The 16,209-nt window shown below is 50.3% G+C and overlaps 5 protein-coding genes across 5 annotated transcripts; 4 read left to right on the top strand and 1 right to left on the bottom strand.

Annotated features, from left to right (window-relative positions):
• Positions 1-1,741: 1,741 nt before the first annotated feature.
• On the top strand, positions 1,742-3,457 carry GCG54_00001309 (uncharacterized protein; the record flags this gene model as incomplete). Its single annotated transcript, XM_045401427.1, has 4 exons — positions 1,742-2,126; positions 2,218-2,537; positions 2,597-2,730; positions 2,794-3,457. The coding sequence occupies 4 exons, from the start codon at positions 1,742-1,744 to the stop codon at positions 3,455-3,457; spliced, it is 1,503 nt and encodes a 500-aa protein (XP_045258429.1).
• A 484-nt stretch (positions 3,458-3,941) lies between these two features.
• GCG54_00001308 (Tripeptidyl aminopeptidase) lies at positions 3,942-5,889 on the bottom strand (the record flags this gene model as incomplete). The annotated part of the gene is made up of 6 exons (XM_045401426.1): positions 3,942-4,124; positions 4,198-4,879; positions 4,936-5,047; positions 5,117-5,393; positions 5,418-5,508; positions 5,558-5,889. 6 exons carry the CDS (start codon positions 5,887-5,889, stop codon positions 3,942-3,944), a joined length of 1,677 nt encoding a protein of 558 aa, XP_045258428.1.
• Positions 5,890-7,562: 1,673 nt separating this feature from the next.
• Positions 7,563-9,259, top strand: GCG54_00001307 (uncharacterized protein; the record flags this gene model as incomplete). The annotated part of the gene is made up of 7 exons (XM_045401425.1): positions 7,563-7,674; positions 7,774-7,958; positions 8,019-8,055; positions 8,106-8,173; positions 8,221-8,603; positions 8,660-8,727; positions 8,796-9,259. 7 exons carry the CDS (start codon positions 7,563-7,565, stop codon positions 9,257-9,259), a joined length of 1,317 nt encoding a protein of 438 aa, XP_045258427.1.
• Positions 9,260-10,012: 753 nt separating this feature from the next.
• Positions 10,013-12,193, top strand: GCG54_00001306 (Oxygen-dependent choline dehydrogenase; the record flags this gene model as incomplete). The annotated part of the gene is made up of 6 exons (XM_045401424.1): positions 10,013-10,137; positions 10,184-10,273; positions 10,303-10,485; positions 10,558-10,759; positions 10,810-11,379; positions 11,432-12,193. The coding sequence occupies 6 exons, from the start codon at positions 10,013-10,015 to the stop codon at positions 12,191-12,193; spliced, it is 1,932 nt and encodes a 643-aa protein (XP_045258426.1).
• A 1,129-nt stretch (positions 12,194-13,322) lies between these two features.
• Positions 13,323-15,003, top strand: GCG54_00001305 (putative transporter PB1C11.03; the record flags this gene model as incomplete). Its single annotated transcript, XM_045401423.1, has 3 exons — positions 13,323-13,532; positions 13,593-13,695; positions 13,745-15,003. 3 exons carry the CDS (start codon positions 13,323-13,325, stop codon positions 15,001-15,003), a joined length of 1,572 nt encoding a protein of 523 aa, XP_045258425.1.
• Between the last annotated feature and the right edge of the window lie 1,206 nt (positions 15,004-16,209).

Below are 16,209 nucleotides of genomic sequence, written 5' to 3'. Positions count from 1 at the left end.
TAGGAGGACGCGTCATGGGTAACCAAGCACAATCACACTGTCAGAATAGGCTAGCTAGCCTGCCAGCAGGACAAGCCTATGCTGGAGGCTGGACACACCAAAGCTTTTGTTAAGGTTAAGATCAGGAGGGTGAACACTGTGAAATGGACAAAACGCACACATAGACGGTCGCAGTTGATTCCATCCGATGCCTTGCAAACAATTTCGGAGTCGCTTCCGTAAATCAAACCCGCCAACCCCGAAGAGTTAGAGACATGATCCAGCAGATCACATTTTCCATTTATTAAGTGGCAGCCTAGTTTTGCATCAACCTGAGACCGGCGGTTGGGGTACGTCGACGAGAAAACTCGCATTTTGAAGCAACCAAATGGCGTGTTTGGGCGTCGTAGGGCTGAGAGATCACATTAAGACGGCCTAGTAAACGACATGATGCATCTCAAACCATCAGATGTGTTGAGGCGTACACCTAATCAGGCGGAATCAGTTGTTCTGATCGGATGACTTTCTGTAGCTAAGGCCGTTCAGCTCCATGCCGAGGCCTTTTGGCCTGTCTCTCGCAAGCATCGCCTTGCCGATCTTTTCTGGGCGCCGCTGGCGTGTCCTTGTCTTCTTGAGCTGTGGCCGCGCTGTGGGTGTACAGGGATGCGGGGGCTTTAGAAGGCCATGGCTTCCAGCGGGAACCACCCGTCATCCCTTCCACGTGCATACTTATTGAGATAGCCGTCGCGAATTGACGTTGGATTACGGCGTGGGAGCGATAAACCGTTGTCCCGGAGCCACTGATATGCATCCGGGATGCGTCGGATGTAGACCCAATTGCGGTGCTCATGTCATCTTCAGGGGTCGGCAATGCCTTCAGGGAGGATGGTGTAGGCAGCTGAGACGTGGCATACTTCCAGTCTCCCGGGCTAATTGCCATCCACGGGCGCCCGCGGAACACCATGCATTGCGGCATATTTGAGAGAGAGAATTGCAGTGAAAACCTGTTTTGTAAAGTCGAATGCACTTCTGCGTGTGCCTGTATCTGATGGTTGCTCGAGCATATCCAATAGAAGCCCTTAGATACCAGCTGGTGGCTTTGAGTTTGTATGTGCGTGAAATTGGCACAGAAAACACGATGCCAGGATACCATCCTCCGGGAAGTATGAGTTCTCCGACAAACAAGGCGAATCAACCGTGTCCCCTCGCAGCGGGCCGATGTCAAGGCTTTGCCAGGGCAGTGAAGTCATCGGCTGAGCATACTGGGGCCATCTCCGTCGGCCTTTCTGATTTGATGTTCCTCGAGACAATAGCCCCCAATATGATGCCGTCCCCGCCGTGGCTGCATTTCCTAGGGCTGATTGGAGATAGATCGGCGGTTACCCATCTTACACCTGGGGCGGAGTACAGAAGGTCACCCAAGACATACAGTCTAAGCCCGATTAGGGGAAAATAAGTACACTGTGGGACTTGAGGCTGACATTTTGGCGGCCAACAAGGCATCCAGCAGTCGTGGAGTGAAGACTGTATAAGAATCCCCGAGCCGAAGCGGACCTGATCCCGAGCCCTCCACACTCAATATCGCCCTTCCTTGTTCCGTTTACTTCGTCTTGCTCGATCTGGAAACGTCTGTCCGCCACCTGTCACCCACATCGGAGGTTACTTGCAGCTTTACGGCCCAACCCGCGCGCCGGCTCGCGCCAACGAAGCTCTGATCAGCTCGACGTCAACCCAAACACTACTAATGACATCGCCAATAACCATGTCAAGCTCGCCTGACTCTTCATCGTCACCGGAAGCCCCAGAGCGACGCCGTTGCTGGGAATGCCTTCGTCGTCGATTAGTCTGTGATGCAACACGGCCTGTGTGCAACAAGTGCCGGGTTGCGGGCATTGTGTGTCCAGGATACGATGACAAGAAACCGCTGACTTGGCTCGCTCCTGGCAAGGTAACTTGTCGTACACGGCGCAAGAAGAGTACCACCGTCAGCATCAAACCAACAACGAAACCCAAGACCCCGAAGCCACCCAAGCAGCCTAAGCACAAGCATTTTGAAGTCGGAACAGATATTTTCAATGGTGTTGAATGTGTTTTCCATGCTCCGTTAAGAACGGATGTTTGTGACGTTTATGATGCTGTACAGTACTGTGAGTCTCCAACGGCGGTCCCCTAACAGTCGAATCGAAAATGAACACAAATTGAATTGATCTCTCAAGAAGTTACTAATATGAATATTAGACAACGCCGTCTTCTACCCTCACACCGCCGCTGGTCACAGGAATGGCATAGCGAACGTCTTTGTAGACGCGATACCCATCAACATTGTCCGTTTCCTACCAACGGCCATTGCGCACAATATGGTTTCCATTGTCTTCCAACATAAAATGTGTGTACAAACACAGTGGAAACCCGACTGTCCCTCCCTCAAACATGCAGAAGCCCGTTTGCACCACCATCGAGGGCTTGCAATTCGTGCTCTAAACGAAGATATCGCCAATGAAAAGACTCAGAGCAGCGATGTTGTACTGACAGGTGTCATTCTCCTGCTCCAGTCAGAAGTACGTTACATTTCGCTGTCTGTTTCCGCGCCACTCGTGCTAAGTGAGTTGCCTTACAGATACAGTCGTGCCTTTCGCCAAATTGGAGATACCATGTCAACGGCCTCCTAGCAATGCTTGCTTGCCGTGGGGGTGCCATAGGCTGGATGAGAGAGGTTCCAATTCTCAAGGGAATCCTTCTATCCTTTCTGATGTATGCGATTGATAAAACCACAGTATTCTGCCATTGGAAAGCATGAGCTCACGAGTCTTATAGAACTGCCACGTTCGCAAATACTACCAGCCCGTCCCACGATCACGTCAGAATAGCGTCGCACGAAGGGCTACTTATGCTTACCGATGAGCTGTATCCACTCGGTTTGCATCCCAATATGCCCTGCCCGATGGCTCTATTCGAGGAAATCATTCGCATTAACCACGTTCGGGATGGTGTCTCCAATGGCTTCATGAGCAAGGATACTGCGAGGTCTATCGCAGATAACATCGTGAAGAACATCGAAGCCTTTGACGCCCGAACGTGGGAGGGATTCTATGCGCAGCATGAACACAATGAGCTGATTGGGCTCATGTTTCAATCTGCAGTCGCCGTCTTCTGCCTGTCAGCCCTGAAGAGTATCTTAGTCTTTCAGTCGTCAAGTCGCTTGAGGGTCCATAGCGACCGTCTATACTCTTTTTTGGAAGAAGGGAAGAAGTATCCAGTGCTTCAGAAGTCGGTCCAGTGGCCATTGATTGTGGCTGGAGTTGAGGCTGGAGCCCGTGTGGATAAGCGAGGGTTGGTTGGTGAACTTTTCCTGGAGCAGAGCAAAGATGTTGGTACACCGTTGCCAATGCATGCGAAGGGGGTGATACGGAGCTTTTGGGACGGTAACCTTACGAACTGGGACGCTTGTTTCGACAAGCCATACGCTTTTGTTTCATAGAAACCAATTGCCTGCATCATAAGCAGGGGCAAGTTTAGTCTAGCCCTTTAGAGTTTGAATATCGACTAGGCAAAAGTCCAGTCTGCCAAAGAATGTGCCAATGAATGTTTCTCGCTGAGTTGTGTACAATATGCAGGCTTTGAGGACCCTCTGGTGTGTTTTCTGTCGCAAACATATGTGGTTAGTTGCATTGGCAAACTTCAACATCAAAGACCAGAAGAGTATTAATTGATAGGTGATGAGGCCAAAGAAGAAGACGGATGGATCCTTAATTTCTTGTGGCGTGGGTCTCTTACCCGCAGGACTTTAGAGCCATTAGCTTACGGGCTGTCAAGTATAATGGCGAAGAAGCCAACAAGACGATTGTTTGTATTCCAAAAGATGCACGAACTAAAATAACAAAACATCTAGCTACGAAGAACCTGTAGAGTTGAAGTCGAAATACGCACGGTGTCATGAAGACTGGATCAATCCTAATTGGTTCTTACTCCGATTCGAAGCCAATCTCGGGCAACAACTGGTTCCACGACACCATCACATCTGTGACGTTTTTGAACGGTGTAACGTCGACGTCGCACACGGTGTCAGGGTCCGGAAGTTCTCCCTGGTCAAAGTACCTCTGCATGGCCTTTGCAGTGCAAACTGACGGCTGAGCTCTCCAACCATGCTGTTCAAAACACGTCAGTGATTCTCTCCTATGAATAAGGCAAGATCATGAGTCAACGGGGATGAAAACTTACTCCATAGCCGTTGGATTTCAACAGAACGCTACCATCAAAGCTTGCGGTAACATTTTCTGCCGACAGGTGTGAGGTTGACCCATCTAAAGAGTGGGTGAAGACGAGTATTGGGTTCTTAGTTTTGATGTTGTTGAAACCCCCCTCGTACCTTTCCCTTGGCTTGATCTTCCACTGGGCACACTTCATTTGGACTTTGATCAGCACAAGCCCAGTTGTGCGACTGGCATTCGTAATTTTGTCGATTGCTGGCTGGAAGGCTTCCAAGTCATCGGTGCGAAACCCAGCGTCGGCGCATTGGATGCCGGTCGCGGAGTCATCCCCGGCACCTCCTGCATCCTCGCCGGTTCCATCAGTCTCAACACCCAGAAGCTGAAAGTATCCGAGCGCAATGCCGGTTTCGTTTCTCGTAAACAAGTCATTGAGCCATACTGTAAGCAAAGGCCAGGTCCTCGGGTCGTTCAGCTGTGGGCGAACTGCCGCCGCTATCGCCGTCCTGTCGATGACCGTAGATCCCACAACTATTGGACGCAATTTTGCCTCTTCCATGACCGAAAAGAATTCCTCGCGAAGACTGTCCACTGTCTGATTGCCACCAGAAAATGGGCAACTATCTCCAGAATTGAGACAGGTCTGGAAAATTGCGTCGAGACTAGGATCGGCATCCATGGCCCATTCAGAATTCCTGAGAAAAGGGTATCAGTATCGTATCATAATCCCAGAATGGAGAAAATAACATACAGGCCGTAGTACCATTCGTGTGGATTCACGACTCCATCAAGGACAACTTTGTCCATACGTCCAGGGAACATAGCAGCCACGGTTGCGCCCAAAATTGTCCCATAAGAAGTTCCTGTTGGCGAAATGTTAGCTCCGACGACAGTCTATGCGACGTGGAGTCTTGTAAATGGAAGTACCCTACCCCAATATCTCAGCATTCCGTCATCATCAAGAGCGTCCACAATCTTCATCGCATCTCTAGCGGTATACGCTGTTGAAATACGGCTCCCAGCTTCGCTAGCGCCAGGATCGAGAGCACACGTGTTGGCCTCGCCCCCGGCATACGCCCAATGTGATCCCACCATCGCTGGATCCGAGTTATTTCCCATAGGACCTGGCAGAGAATTGAAGATGCTCCTTAAAGTACTACTCTGATAACATAAGAACGTTGTGGTATTTCCGACGCCTCTGTCAATGTACTGTTAGCTACTTGAACTTGGAACGGGCGTTCGAAATGCAACATCAGAGACATAACCGAAGGACGTGTCGCACCTTGGGTCCCAGGTAATGAGATCATGATTTCCTCCAGTGGTCCTTGGCAATTGTCAACAGTTAAATCAACATCTTGACTTCAATTTCTTACGCTTGGAGAAGATAGCTTCGCGAAGCTAGGCGATCCCGTGCGGGAACCCCAGGTCCACCAAAGTTGAACAGGATGCTCCCCTTCGAGGGCCCCTTGATAGCAGGGACTTTGAGCAGTTCCAGCTGAAAGGTTTCGCTTGAATTGGAGCTGACGTAGTCCAGTGGGACAGTCAGATTCCCGCATTGAACGGGGGCTTTGTTGTTTTGGCTCGGCAGCCAGTCCGGGCAAGGTCCCCATTCGACTGTTTCGCTTCGGGCGTGATTCAATGCAGAGGCTGAGGCAGGAGCTGCTACGGCCAAAAGCAAAGTGAAAAGCTCGTTTACACGAAACATGGTAAACTTGATGCGCAGTCAATGAAGATGAAGTGACAGGTTGCAATGCGGCGTTGAGCTCACCCAAAAACTGGGTGCAGCATCATTATCACAAATATATACACATATATATATCTACTTGATACCTTTTTCTCCCGTTGCTTACTTGGCTGGAAAAGACAGCATGTCGTCATAGTTGAACAGGGCTGCCTAGTCGCGAGATGTATATGAGCCAAAAACAGAAATCACTTGGTGAGTCGTGGCTGACAATAGGCATGGAAATGGAAAGCAACTTGGGAGACTGATTGGCGGATGCATCGGTGCCTGCTCCACAATCTTCATTTTTCAGCGAATGTGTACACCTTATTTCCTCTTCGGGGAAATATGAGCCACTTGGCTAGCGGCATATCATCTCTGGAATGACCAAATGCCAAGCTACTAACGGACCATGTCGAATGAAGTTGCAGATTCCACGAGGCAGTGTTCTGTGATAGAGGATGAATAATCGTGCTTTGTGAGAGACTTCGGTTGGCACCGCGCAGAATTGCCCTTACGCCGATTTGAGCATAACGCAGGCACAGAGAGGATAGTGATTGAGTCGTACCAAGGCAGAGTCGCTCCGGAGCATCAGAAGCTGTTCTGCTCATACAGTAGTCTCGGCGACTTACCATGTCACCCGCGTTATTCCATCTGTCGGCCCAGTCATTTGCGGGGCTCGGCCGGTAGCCAAATAGGGTCGGGGCCGAGTGGGGCCGGCACGGCACCGGATTAGCCTGAGTCCAATGACCCAGAAATAGTTTAATATTGAGCCTTACCTCTGAGTTCATCTCAGAATGTTGCAATATATATGCGATGGGACTACAATTATGCTTGATGCATTATGTTTCTTTGGTCTGCTTCTTACACCGCCATGATATTTTGTGATACCGAGCTTACACTGAATCGCGTACGTTTGAAGATATTCTAGCAGACTCTGAAGGCTTCGGGTATTTCCTTGCTAGGGCACTCATCGTCTTGATGAATATTTCCGCCCATGGCCACCCGCTGAGCGGATAAGTTGCGACGCATTAATCTTTGTTCGCAAGCAACACGAAGTGCCTAGTACAAAACTTACCAGTAGCGACTAGCTTCCGAAATTCAAAGTGATACGACACACGGACATCTTTCGCATTTGGCGTGAACTTTATCCGATCTAAGCGTTTGATTGATTGGCGGGAACTCTGATCGCCATGTGCCGTTTCTCTTCGCGCTAATCACGACAAGCCTAGATCGACTTTCGATCTTTACTACCCGAGGGATACCCATGCTTCCGTGGTCTCCGCGGAGGGGTTGAGAAGCAATTGAAAGACCTCAAAACCGGAGCATCATCACTGGGCAGCAAGAATGTGCCATTGTTGTCTTCCACAACCTGATCCGGAGGTTCTGTTGTTGGTCATCTTGACCATTTCATTGCCAATTGGATAAGTGGAATCATCGGAGCGATAGTGATCTCGATAATGCTCGTCGCCGGCCTTGAACCGGGGGAGTCTTCCCTGGCATCCCCGGATGTACTTCAGTTTTTCCCTGAGTGCGCGGTAAGGTTACGTTCTGTTCATATTGTCTGCCCACTGGCGGCTGGTAGTAGACTATGCAACCAGGACCTAAGTCTTTCCATTCAATGCTAAGTTTACTAGGGTCGCTGCATATCCAATGCCATGGCTTCATCGCCAGTGGCAGGGTCTTCAATTCCTTTCCTTTGTGCCGATTCGCAGTTTTACACTGCTGTTGGATGCGCATTTCAAAACTGCACTGTAATCAATGGCTTGAGTGAGTGCCTAGTCCAAGAAATCATTTCGTTACAATTGGACGCCGAATGGCTGCAACATTTTGAATCCGTCGACTAGAATACTAACTCAAATGTGGTAGAAACACAGAGAATTCTCTCTGGTATTTGTGGTTTACCAGTTCGCGACAAGGGTACCTCTGCTACTGCGAGCGCTGTTGCCGGCGCGCTTGTCGCCGTCGTCAGCGTTGGCATCCGCGAATATTCGCAGCTCTCCCGGTTCGATTACAGCATAGGACTTGATGACTACGCTCTGATATTTACCATGGTTTGTTATTTCTGACAGTACTGTCAAGCTCAAAATGCTAACTGCCATGTGTTGTGGTAGGCAATGTCTGTGCCCATGAGCATTCTAGTTGTCATTAGTAAGTATTCTTGATGATACTTGCCGCTCTCAACTAACAGGCCTTCCTAGCTGTCCAGTCAGGACTCGGGAAAGATATATATACACTCACGCCGGATCAGATCAATGAGTTTTTCAAAGTTAGTAAAGGCCTGCTCAATCCCTGCCAACTGCTAACTTGCAATAGCTCTTCTACATCAGTGAACACTTCTACGCATTTACAGTTCTGTTTGCCAAAACGAACTTCCTCTTCTTCTACCTTCGTCTTTTTTCCGATGAACGGTTCCGAAAACTTACTTGGGGTGTCATTTGGGCGTGCATCGCCTCAGCACTTTCTTTCTTCGTCGCCACCATGTTTCAATGCTGGCCAATCAGCTACACTTGGACTCGGTGGGACGGGGAACACCATGGTCGCTGCCACGATATCAACCTCCAGACTTGGGCCCACGCCAGTGTCAACATTGCATTGGATGTAATTGTGGTTAGCATGCCGATCTCCCAAATAATGCGGTTGAACTGGCGGTGGAGGCAAAAGATTGGCGCCGGAATGATGTTCGCAGTCGCACTTTTGTAAGTTCAAATGATGCATACTCCCGCTGCACAGAATAATGACTGACCTTGTGCAGAATTACTCTCGTGTCTGTGCTTCGGCTTAGCACAATCAACGACTTCATGAAAACATCCAATCCTACTTGTGAGTCTCAAGTTCGGCCAAGAACCTCTCATTCGATACTCATTTCGATACTCATGCCAAGACTTTAGGGGACATTGTTCCAATCTCGAACTGGTCGTTTGTTGAGTTAAACGGCTTCATCTTCTGCTCCTGCATGCCCGCTTTCCGAGATTACTTCCGTCGAATGTTCCGTCGCAGGAGACAAACGATGGTGGAACCCGCGTTTACTAATGGCGGTGTCATGCGAACTATTGGAAATGCCACTATTCGAAGACGCAATAGACTTCATGAGCTTGTGTCTATTGATAGCGATGAAAATGAACCAGAGCACCAATTGGAGGACATTGGACAAAGAGATCCAGCAGTTGGGCGACTGTCCACTGGCGTTGCTACCCCTGTTTCTACACCTAATGCTCGTTCCGATGAAGCATTCCCAGCTCAAAATGGGGCCTCATCGGATGAGATCACGGCTGATTCATCACAACCTGAAGAGATGGATTTGACGGATCTGAAGCATCTCGCAACTTTAGTGTCTGCCGGTGGAGGAGAGTAGCACGCACGGGTGATTAATATAAACCTGTCGCACATTCGAATTTCATGCGTCTTTTCACGCGCGTTGCAGGGTTCTTGGAGTCTGACAAATGCCGCAATAAATATTTCAGCTGCCACAGCAGAGATACGATGACGTATGGCCGAGCTTCTTTCAATTCGCAGCTCACCAGCACAGCCTAGTAATTTCCACTACCTAGGCTTTCCTTTTCGCGCAGCTATAGATGGTCAGAGGTCTTGGCGGACTGTGGTTGCTTTGAAGGGCTGATGGGCTTGGGTTGGCGGGCCCTTGGCCAGGGGTACATACCTTCGGGATAAGTTGGTCAGCTTACATCGTTTAATCCGAAAGTAAGCCAGCCACCGCTGGTGCTTTGGTGGCTATGGTCCGTAACTCCGACATCAACTTGCTGCGCCCAATCGCAAGTCCGACCACCAGCAGCATGGTGGTCTTGGAAGACAGACTACAGCGATGAAGGATTCATGAACCGGCCTGCTCAGCCACCTATTTGCGCATTCGCAGAAGCATGTTTGACGAAGACGATGATGATCAACACTTGGCAGAGGCCATAACGATGCCCCAAGGTTGCGCGTCTCACGGTAGAGACATTCATCTCAGCGAAAGATCTTTGTTCAACAGAAGGTCTTCAGAAGGTCTTGGCAGCAAATCATATATAAGACATGTATTTCACCAGTTCAGCTCAACAATTGGATACCGCCCTACATCCAAAAACTGTGATTGAAACCTCATCTACACACGATGACGAAGCTTTTCACTCTTGCCTCCGTTCTACTCTTCAGTAGCAGCGTTACTGGAAGTCTGTTCAACGATACAGCCTATGACTATGTCGTCGTAGGCTCAGGACCTGGAGGCGGCACTTTGGCGTAAGACTTCTCTTCCGTTTTCTCTTCTGTTACTGACACTTTTCAGCGCAAGCCTGGCTCGCGAGGGTCACTCTGTCTTCCTCATTGAGGCTGGAGGCAACATGGGTGACAACAATCTTCAACGGATCCCCGGATTGTGAGTGATAGATTGCTCAGTATACACAGCTCTGTTCTCATGGTCTTCATTCACAGGGCGGATGTCAACTCGGAGCACCCGGAGATGTCTTGGCAGTTTTTTGTGTCTCACTACCAGAATGAGACTCAAGCTCGTCGCGATCGCTACTTCACCTACCGTCTTTCAAACGGCACTCTCTGGTATGGCATCGACGCTCCCGAGGATGCAACCCCGTAAGTCACGTACCGAGTCGATCTTAGGATAAACATTGATCATGGCTTTAGACTTGGCATATACTATCCCAGAGGAGCTACCGTTGGGGGCTCAGCTATAGCGAATGCCATGAATGTGGTTCTCCCTCCCGACAGTGACTGGAACCACTTCGCGGAGGTTTCAGGCGATCAATCCTGGGGCCCTGAAAATATGAGGTCAATGTTTGTCGAGCTTGAGAGAAACAACTACGTACCTGAAGGGACCCCAGGCCACGGCTTTGGCGGATATCTTTCGGTAGGAAGCCCCCAACCTCTTGCCATGACCCCTAAGCCAACGGAAATCAGACGAACCGAAACAACATTTCATATGTAGTCGACCGCCCGGGTGTCCTTGGTGTGGTTCAAAATGCCATTTCACAGACGGAGGGCATAGAAGCACCTGATTCCGAACAAGTCGTCAAGTTGATGGAAAGGGATCTAAACCGCCCTGACAGCGATCGCTATGAGATCCCTGGCTTATATCAGATACCCTTACATGTTGACGAGAACCGCCGCAGAAGCAGCCCTTGGAACTACGTCGCCGAGACTTTAGCTTCGAGGAGTGAAGATGGAAAGCCACTATACCCTTTGACCTTGAGTACCCACAGCCTTGCGACTCGAATTCTGATGAAGAAGTCCGGCGCTGGCTTGAAAGCCTATGGCGTGGAGTACATGGTTGGCGAAGGTCTTTATGAGGCCGACCAACGATATGATCCCTCGATCGAGCCCCAGTTACGTACTGTTAGGGCCAAGAAAGAAGTAATTATCTCAGGTGGCGCATTCAACACACCTCAGATCCTCAAGCTCAGTGGAATTGGACCTCGACAAGAGTTGGAGAAATTCGGCATCCCAGTTGCCGTTGAACTTCCTGCCGTCGTAAGCACTGGCTTCCCCGCAAGAAGTCCCTTCACACTAACGAATTCATCAGGGGGGTTTTCTCCAGGACAACTATGAGGCAGGCATCAACGTTCGGTCCAACATCGCATGGGAGAACAGCCCCTTCGCAGAATGCACGCCTGACAGCCCGGAGACCGACCCCTGCCTTGCACAATGGGGGGCCGGCTATGGCGCATATGGCGAGGCCGCTGCTCCCATCTTCATGCTGTATCGCTCCAACCACTCCAGGAACGCAGATTCTGATTTAATATTGTTTGGCGGGGCCGGTGGCGTGTTTGATGGTCACTACCCTGGGTTCAGCGAGATTACTTGGCCGCCGACATCTTTCTTCTGGGTTGCCGCAAAGATGCAAAATGGCAATCCGACAGGCACCGTCAGACTTCGATCGTCCAACCCCCGAGAGACCCCGGAGATCAACTTCAACTTTTATCAAGAAGACTCCGATGTCGATGTTGCCGCTCTTTCTGAGGGCCTGAACCATCTCATGTCCATCATGAACGCCACGGGAGAGCCGTATCAGCCGTTCGAGGTGATCGACCCACCGGCAGATCGTTCAATTGAGCAGCACATCCGAGATCACACTTTTAGCCACCATGCCGTTGGCAGTTGCAGAATGGGTAAGAGCAGCTCAGACAGCTGTGTCGATTCAAAGTTCCGAGTCCATGGTGTTCAGGGACTTAGAGTTGTCGATGGCTCAGTTTTCCCCAGAGTGCCTGGCGGGTTCCCCGTTGGTGCAACATACGCTGTCAGTCGGAAGGCATTCCATGACATCGCCAACAATAGTGACGAGTGACGGTCTAATAGTCGGTCTTTATGATTGCATCTGGATTTGACTGAGTGTAACAAGGATTCATGGGGTTTCATTGTCGATACAGGTCTGGGTTTCTTCCTCTTTCTCGTCACTAGTAAGGCCATGGAAAGTTGCAGTAGAGTCATCGTAGTTGAAGACTAATAAATGGTTTTTCCCCTGATACTCAAATTTTCGGCTCTCATAGTACGCCATCCCAGGCGAGGACCGCGATTGTGGAGCGCGACTCGGCAAGTGCATTTCTGACGTCCAGGGCTCTGTATGGTATTTTCCTTCCAGCCTTTCACCTAACGGTTTAAGGGCCTTGGCATCCATTCGCCCGGCGTGGATCACCGAGTAGCCGGTAAACGCCGCGCATGAGTCAAGACATTCCCGAATAGCAGACACAAATAGACGAATAAGGATCGGCGTTTGCAACCATTCAGTTCGGATTTGTCTATTCGGGCCTTAGACTGAACTGAAAACCTTACAGCAAAAGATTATCGTACGAGCAGAACATTCTTGAATATACTGCTGAGATGAAATGCTTGCTAACGTTCGGGGTCGCGAGGTTGCATGCTGACCAGGCTCAATTTCTTTTCTAAAAGTCATAACCATTCTTTCTCGAGCATAATTCTATACCGAGGACACACCTCTTCAGAACGTCCCTGAGATCTTGAGACCTGAGGAAGCATTTGACTAACAAGCACCATCTAGTCTACTGAATCCCCCATACCTCTATGATTTGAGGTTACTTGGCTCAATTGCATCATAATCTTTAATGGCGCATTCAAGCCATTTCAAAGGCCGAAGTATCAACCTTTTCCATAAAGACATCCCAAATAGCTTGGTTCATCATCCCACGAGATTGCGTGATAGCGGGGGGACATCGCGCATTGGTGGGGCCAATCCTGAAGAACGATCCAACATTGGAGTGACAAAAACTCGAGTCAATTGCGCCTTTCGAGCGCTTCATCACCGGCTCCACTGCAGATTGTTAGAGTGTGCAATAAAAGCCATGAGGCTGCAGCGACTGGTCTCAGGTATTCTGCATGTGGCTTCGTTGCTTTACACGCTCTGACTGGATGGTCCTTGGTCGTTACATCCCAGCCCATTAGCAGACAGCGCCTACACGATGGCCGACGAAAAGGAGATTCAGCCTTCGGTGAAAAGCCCCCCAAAGGGCAAGACTGTCAGCGAGAAGAACGCCGACGTCACATTGCGGCTACTTGAGCAGCACGGCGATGATTTCGGTCCACTTACCCCCGAAGCGGAGAAGAAGCTGCGTCGGAAGTTGTACTGGCGCATCATGACGCTTCTTTCTGCTATCAATATTATGCTTTTCGTAAGTTACATTCGCAATACGAAAGCCATGGTCGATACTAATTTCGTCTTCCTTCTTTAGGTCGACAAGTCAACACTGGGATATGCTGCCATCTTGGGTCTCTTCGAGGAGACCGGTATTAGGCAAGCGCAGTACAACAACCTGAACACCATGTTCTACGTCGGTATGGATACCTGCTCGAATCCTACGTAGCAAATGCTCACTCTTCATAGGTTACTTGGCTTTCCAATGGCCTGGTCACTATCTGATGCAACGGTTGCCTTTCGGCAAATACGTTGCAATCACTGTCTTCATTTGGGCAGTGATCATCTTCCTCCACTGTGTCGCAACTCGATACGCTGGACTTGTGGTGATGAGACTCGCTCTCGGCGCTGCAGAAGCCGTGATTGTACCCGCAATGGAAGTCACTATCGGCATGTTCTTCAACCGGCATGAACAGTCTTTCCTACAGCCCGTGCTGTGGATCACCTGTCAAGCAGCGCCCATCCTGACCGGTTTTATCTCCTACGGCTTGCTATGGAGCACTGGCCCGGTCCTACCCTGGAAGCTTCTTCATATCGTTACCGGCGGCCTGACCCTCATACTCGCCATATGGGTGTGGATAGACTACCCCAGCAACCCTGCCGAGGCGCGGTTCCTCACCCTCGAAGAAAAGGTCCAGGTCATTCGCCGCGTACACAAAGCCCAGCAAAGTTCGATTGAGCAGAAGCATTTCAAGAAGGAGCAGTTCATCGAGACGATGAAGGATCCCGTGTCTTGGCTCTTTGCGCTGCAGTCATTCACGCTGATGTACTCGAATAACCTCAACTACGGGCAGAAGAACCTCATCACCACCTCCATTGGCATCAAACCTCTTGGTTCTACACTCGTCGCCGCAGCAGGCGGTGCTTTTGGCGTGGCCTGTTGTATTGTTGCTACTTTGGCTTTGCGAAGATGGCCAAGTAATCTGGCTCTCCACGGAACCATATGGTGTATGCCCGCTGTTGCGGGAGGTATCGCGATGACCACGGTCGACTGGGAGCAGAAGATTGGGCTCCTCGGGTGTCTTATCTTAGCAGCATCGACCTATGGCGTCACATACATCATTGCCTTGGGCTGGACCACGTCAACAGCCGCTGGGTACACCAAGAAGCTGACGCGCAATGTCATGTTTATGCTGGGATACAGCGTCGGAAATCTTGTGTCCCCACAGATCTGGATCCCCAGCAATGCGCCGAGGTTCTATGGTGCATGGGTATCTATGATCACGGTCAGCTGGGTAGGTACACCAGTCATCCTGTGGATCATCCGCTTCATCTTGGCGAGAAGGAATGCGGAGAGAAGGGAGTATATTGCCTCTTTGAGCGATGATGAGCGCGAAGGCTACGTGGAGCAAGTGGATGAGAACGGAGGGGTTGTCAGGGTAAAGGTTGACATCGCGGTTTTGGACCTGACAGACCTCCAGAACAAACAGTTCATCTACCCCATCTAGTAGCTCGGCAAAGTTTGAGGCTGCAGTTGAAGTTCAAGGGGCAGTCCTGGTCGTCAGACAGGAACGTCACACATGAGAGAACTTATTCTATTCCCGATCGGCGGATTGAGCATGGTTACGTAATGTTTGCTAGAATGATAGTCAGCCCAGTTATGATGAAAAGATACATTACAGCTTGAGATCTCTCTCGTGTTTGACATTGCTCACATCTGTTGGAGACACATAATGTGAAAGAGGGAGCGTGCATTAGGAGCACTCTGGACCTGGCGATAACCCGCTGGCTATAACCCGCGTCTCGTACTGCCTACAGTGGCTGACCTCGTCGCATGCGGAGCGGCTCGTTACCAATCTTGATGGTTTCAGCGAACGAAAGCGTCGCGATAGCCACCACTGGCGAGAGATGTCTACGAGTGGTGGGAGAGGGGACTGGCGGATGCAGGAGTTCCATGATGTGATGGAGGTATGACTGGAGAAGTGGGAAGTTGGCCTACTTGACCACTTAAGTGAGAAGCATTAGCGACGTTGATGAGGCTTATTAGCAAGGCGCCGTCGTCCCAACCATCCCCGTAGACGGCCAACTATCCGTGTGGGTGGGACGCTGTGTTTGGCAATTCGCGGCGCGTCATGCGCTAGCGAAGTTTCCTATCGCAGAGTCGACTTGCCTATTTGACACTCAAAAGGCAGGTCGGAAGCCAATATTCTCCGTCAGCGACCAGAAAACTTGCTATTTTGGACCAGAGACCAAGGGAGGCTGGCCTTAAAGATGGGGAACTGACTCGGATAGGCAACTTTCCTATCCTGGACATCCGAGATTGGAAAGTCCTGATGCAGGATCGGTCGAAGAGCGCGGGGATTGCGGGGAGCATGTGGGGGTTGTCACTGCAAAACCACATCCCTTAGTTTCTGGACCCTGCTCAAGCCGCTGTCTGCGTCAGTAAACGGCACTTTAATGATAGGATTGGAAAGTCGTCGACAGGATAGGCAAGTGATTACTTCAAATAGGCAACTTTTGGTCCTTCTGGTCATCTTCGCCGGCGCTAGAAGTTCTGCCCAGAGTGCGGGATGTCGTAAATGTCCTTGATAAACCCGCGGATTGCTACCTCGCCTCAACGATAGCGCTGTGATACATCGAGGTAGCCCCGCGTAAGTTCATGCCCTTGTGGGGAAGTCAGCTGGTCTCGAGGTCGCTCTGGGGTATCTATTTCA

This window comes from Colletotrichum gloeosporioides, assembly GCF_011800055.1.
Source record: "Colletotrichum gloeosporioides strain Lc1 chromosome Unknown consensus_85, whole genome shotgun sequence".
In the NCBI taxonomy this organism is placed as follows: Eukaryota; Fungi; Ascomycota; class Sordariomycetes; order Glomerellales; family Glomerellaceae; genus Colletotrichum; species Colletotrichum gloeosporioides.
The sequence above is the reverse complement of the archived record's forward strand: the minus strand, read 5'-3'. Positions and strand labels throughout refer to the sequence as shown.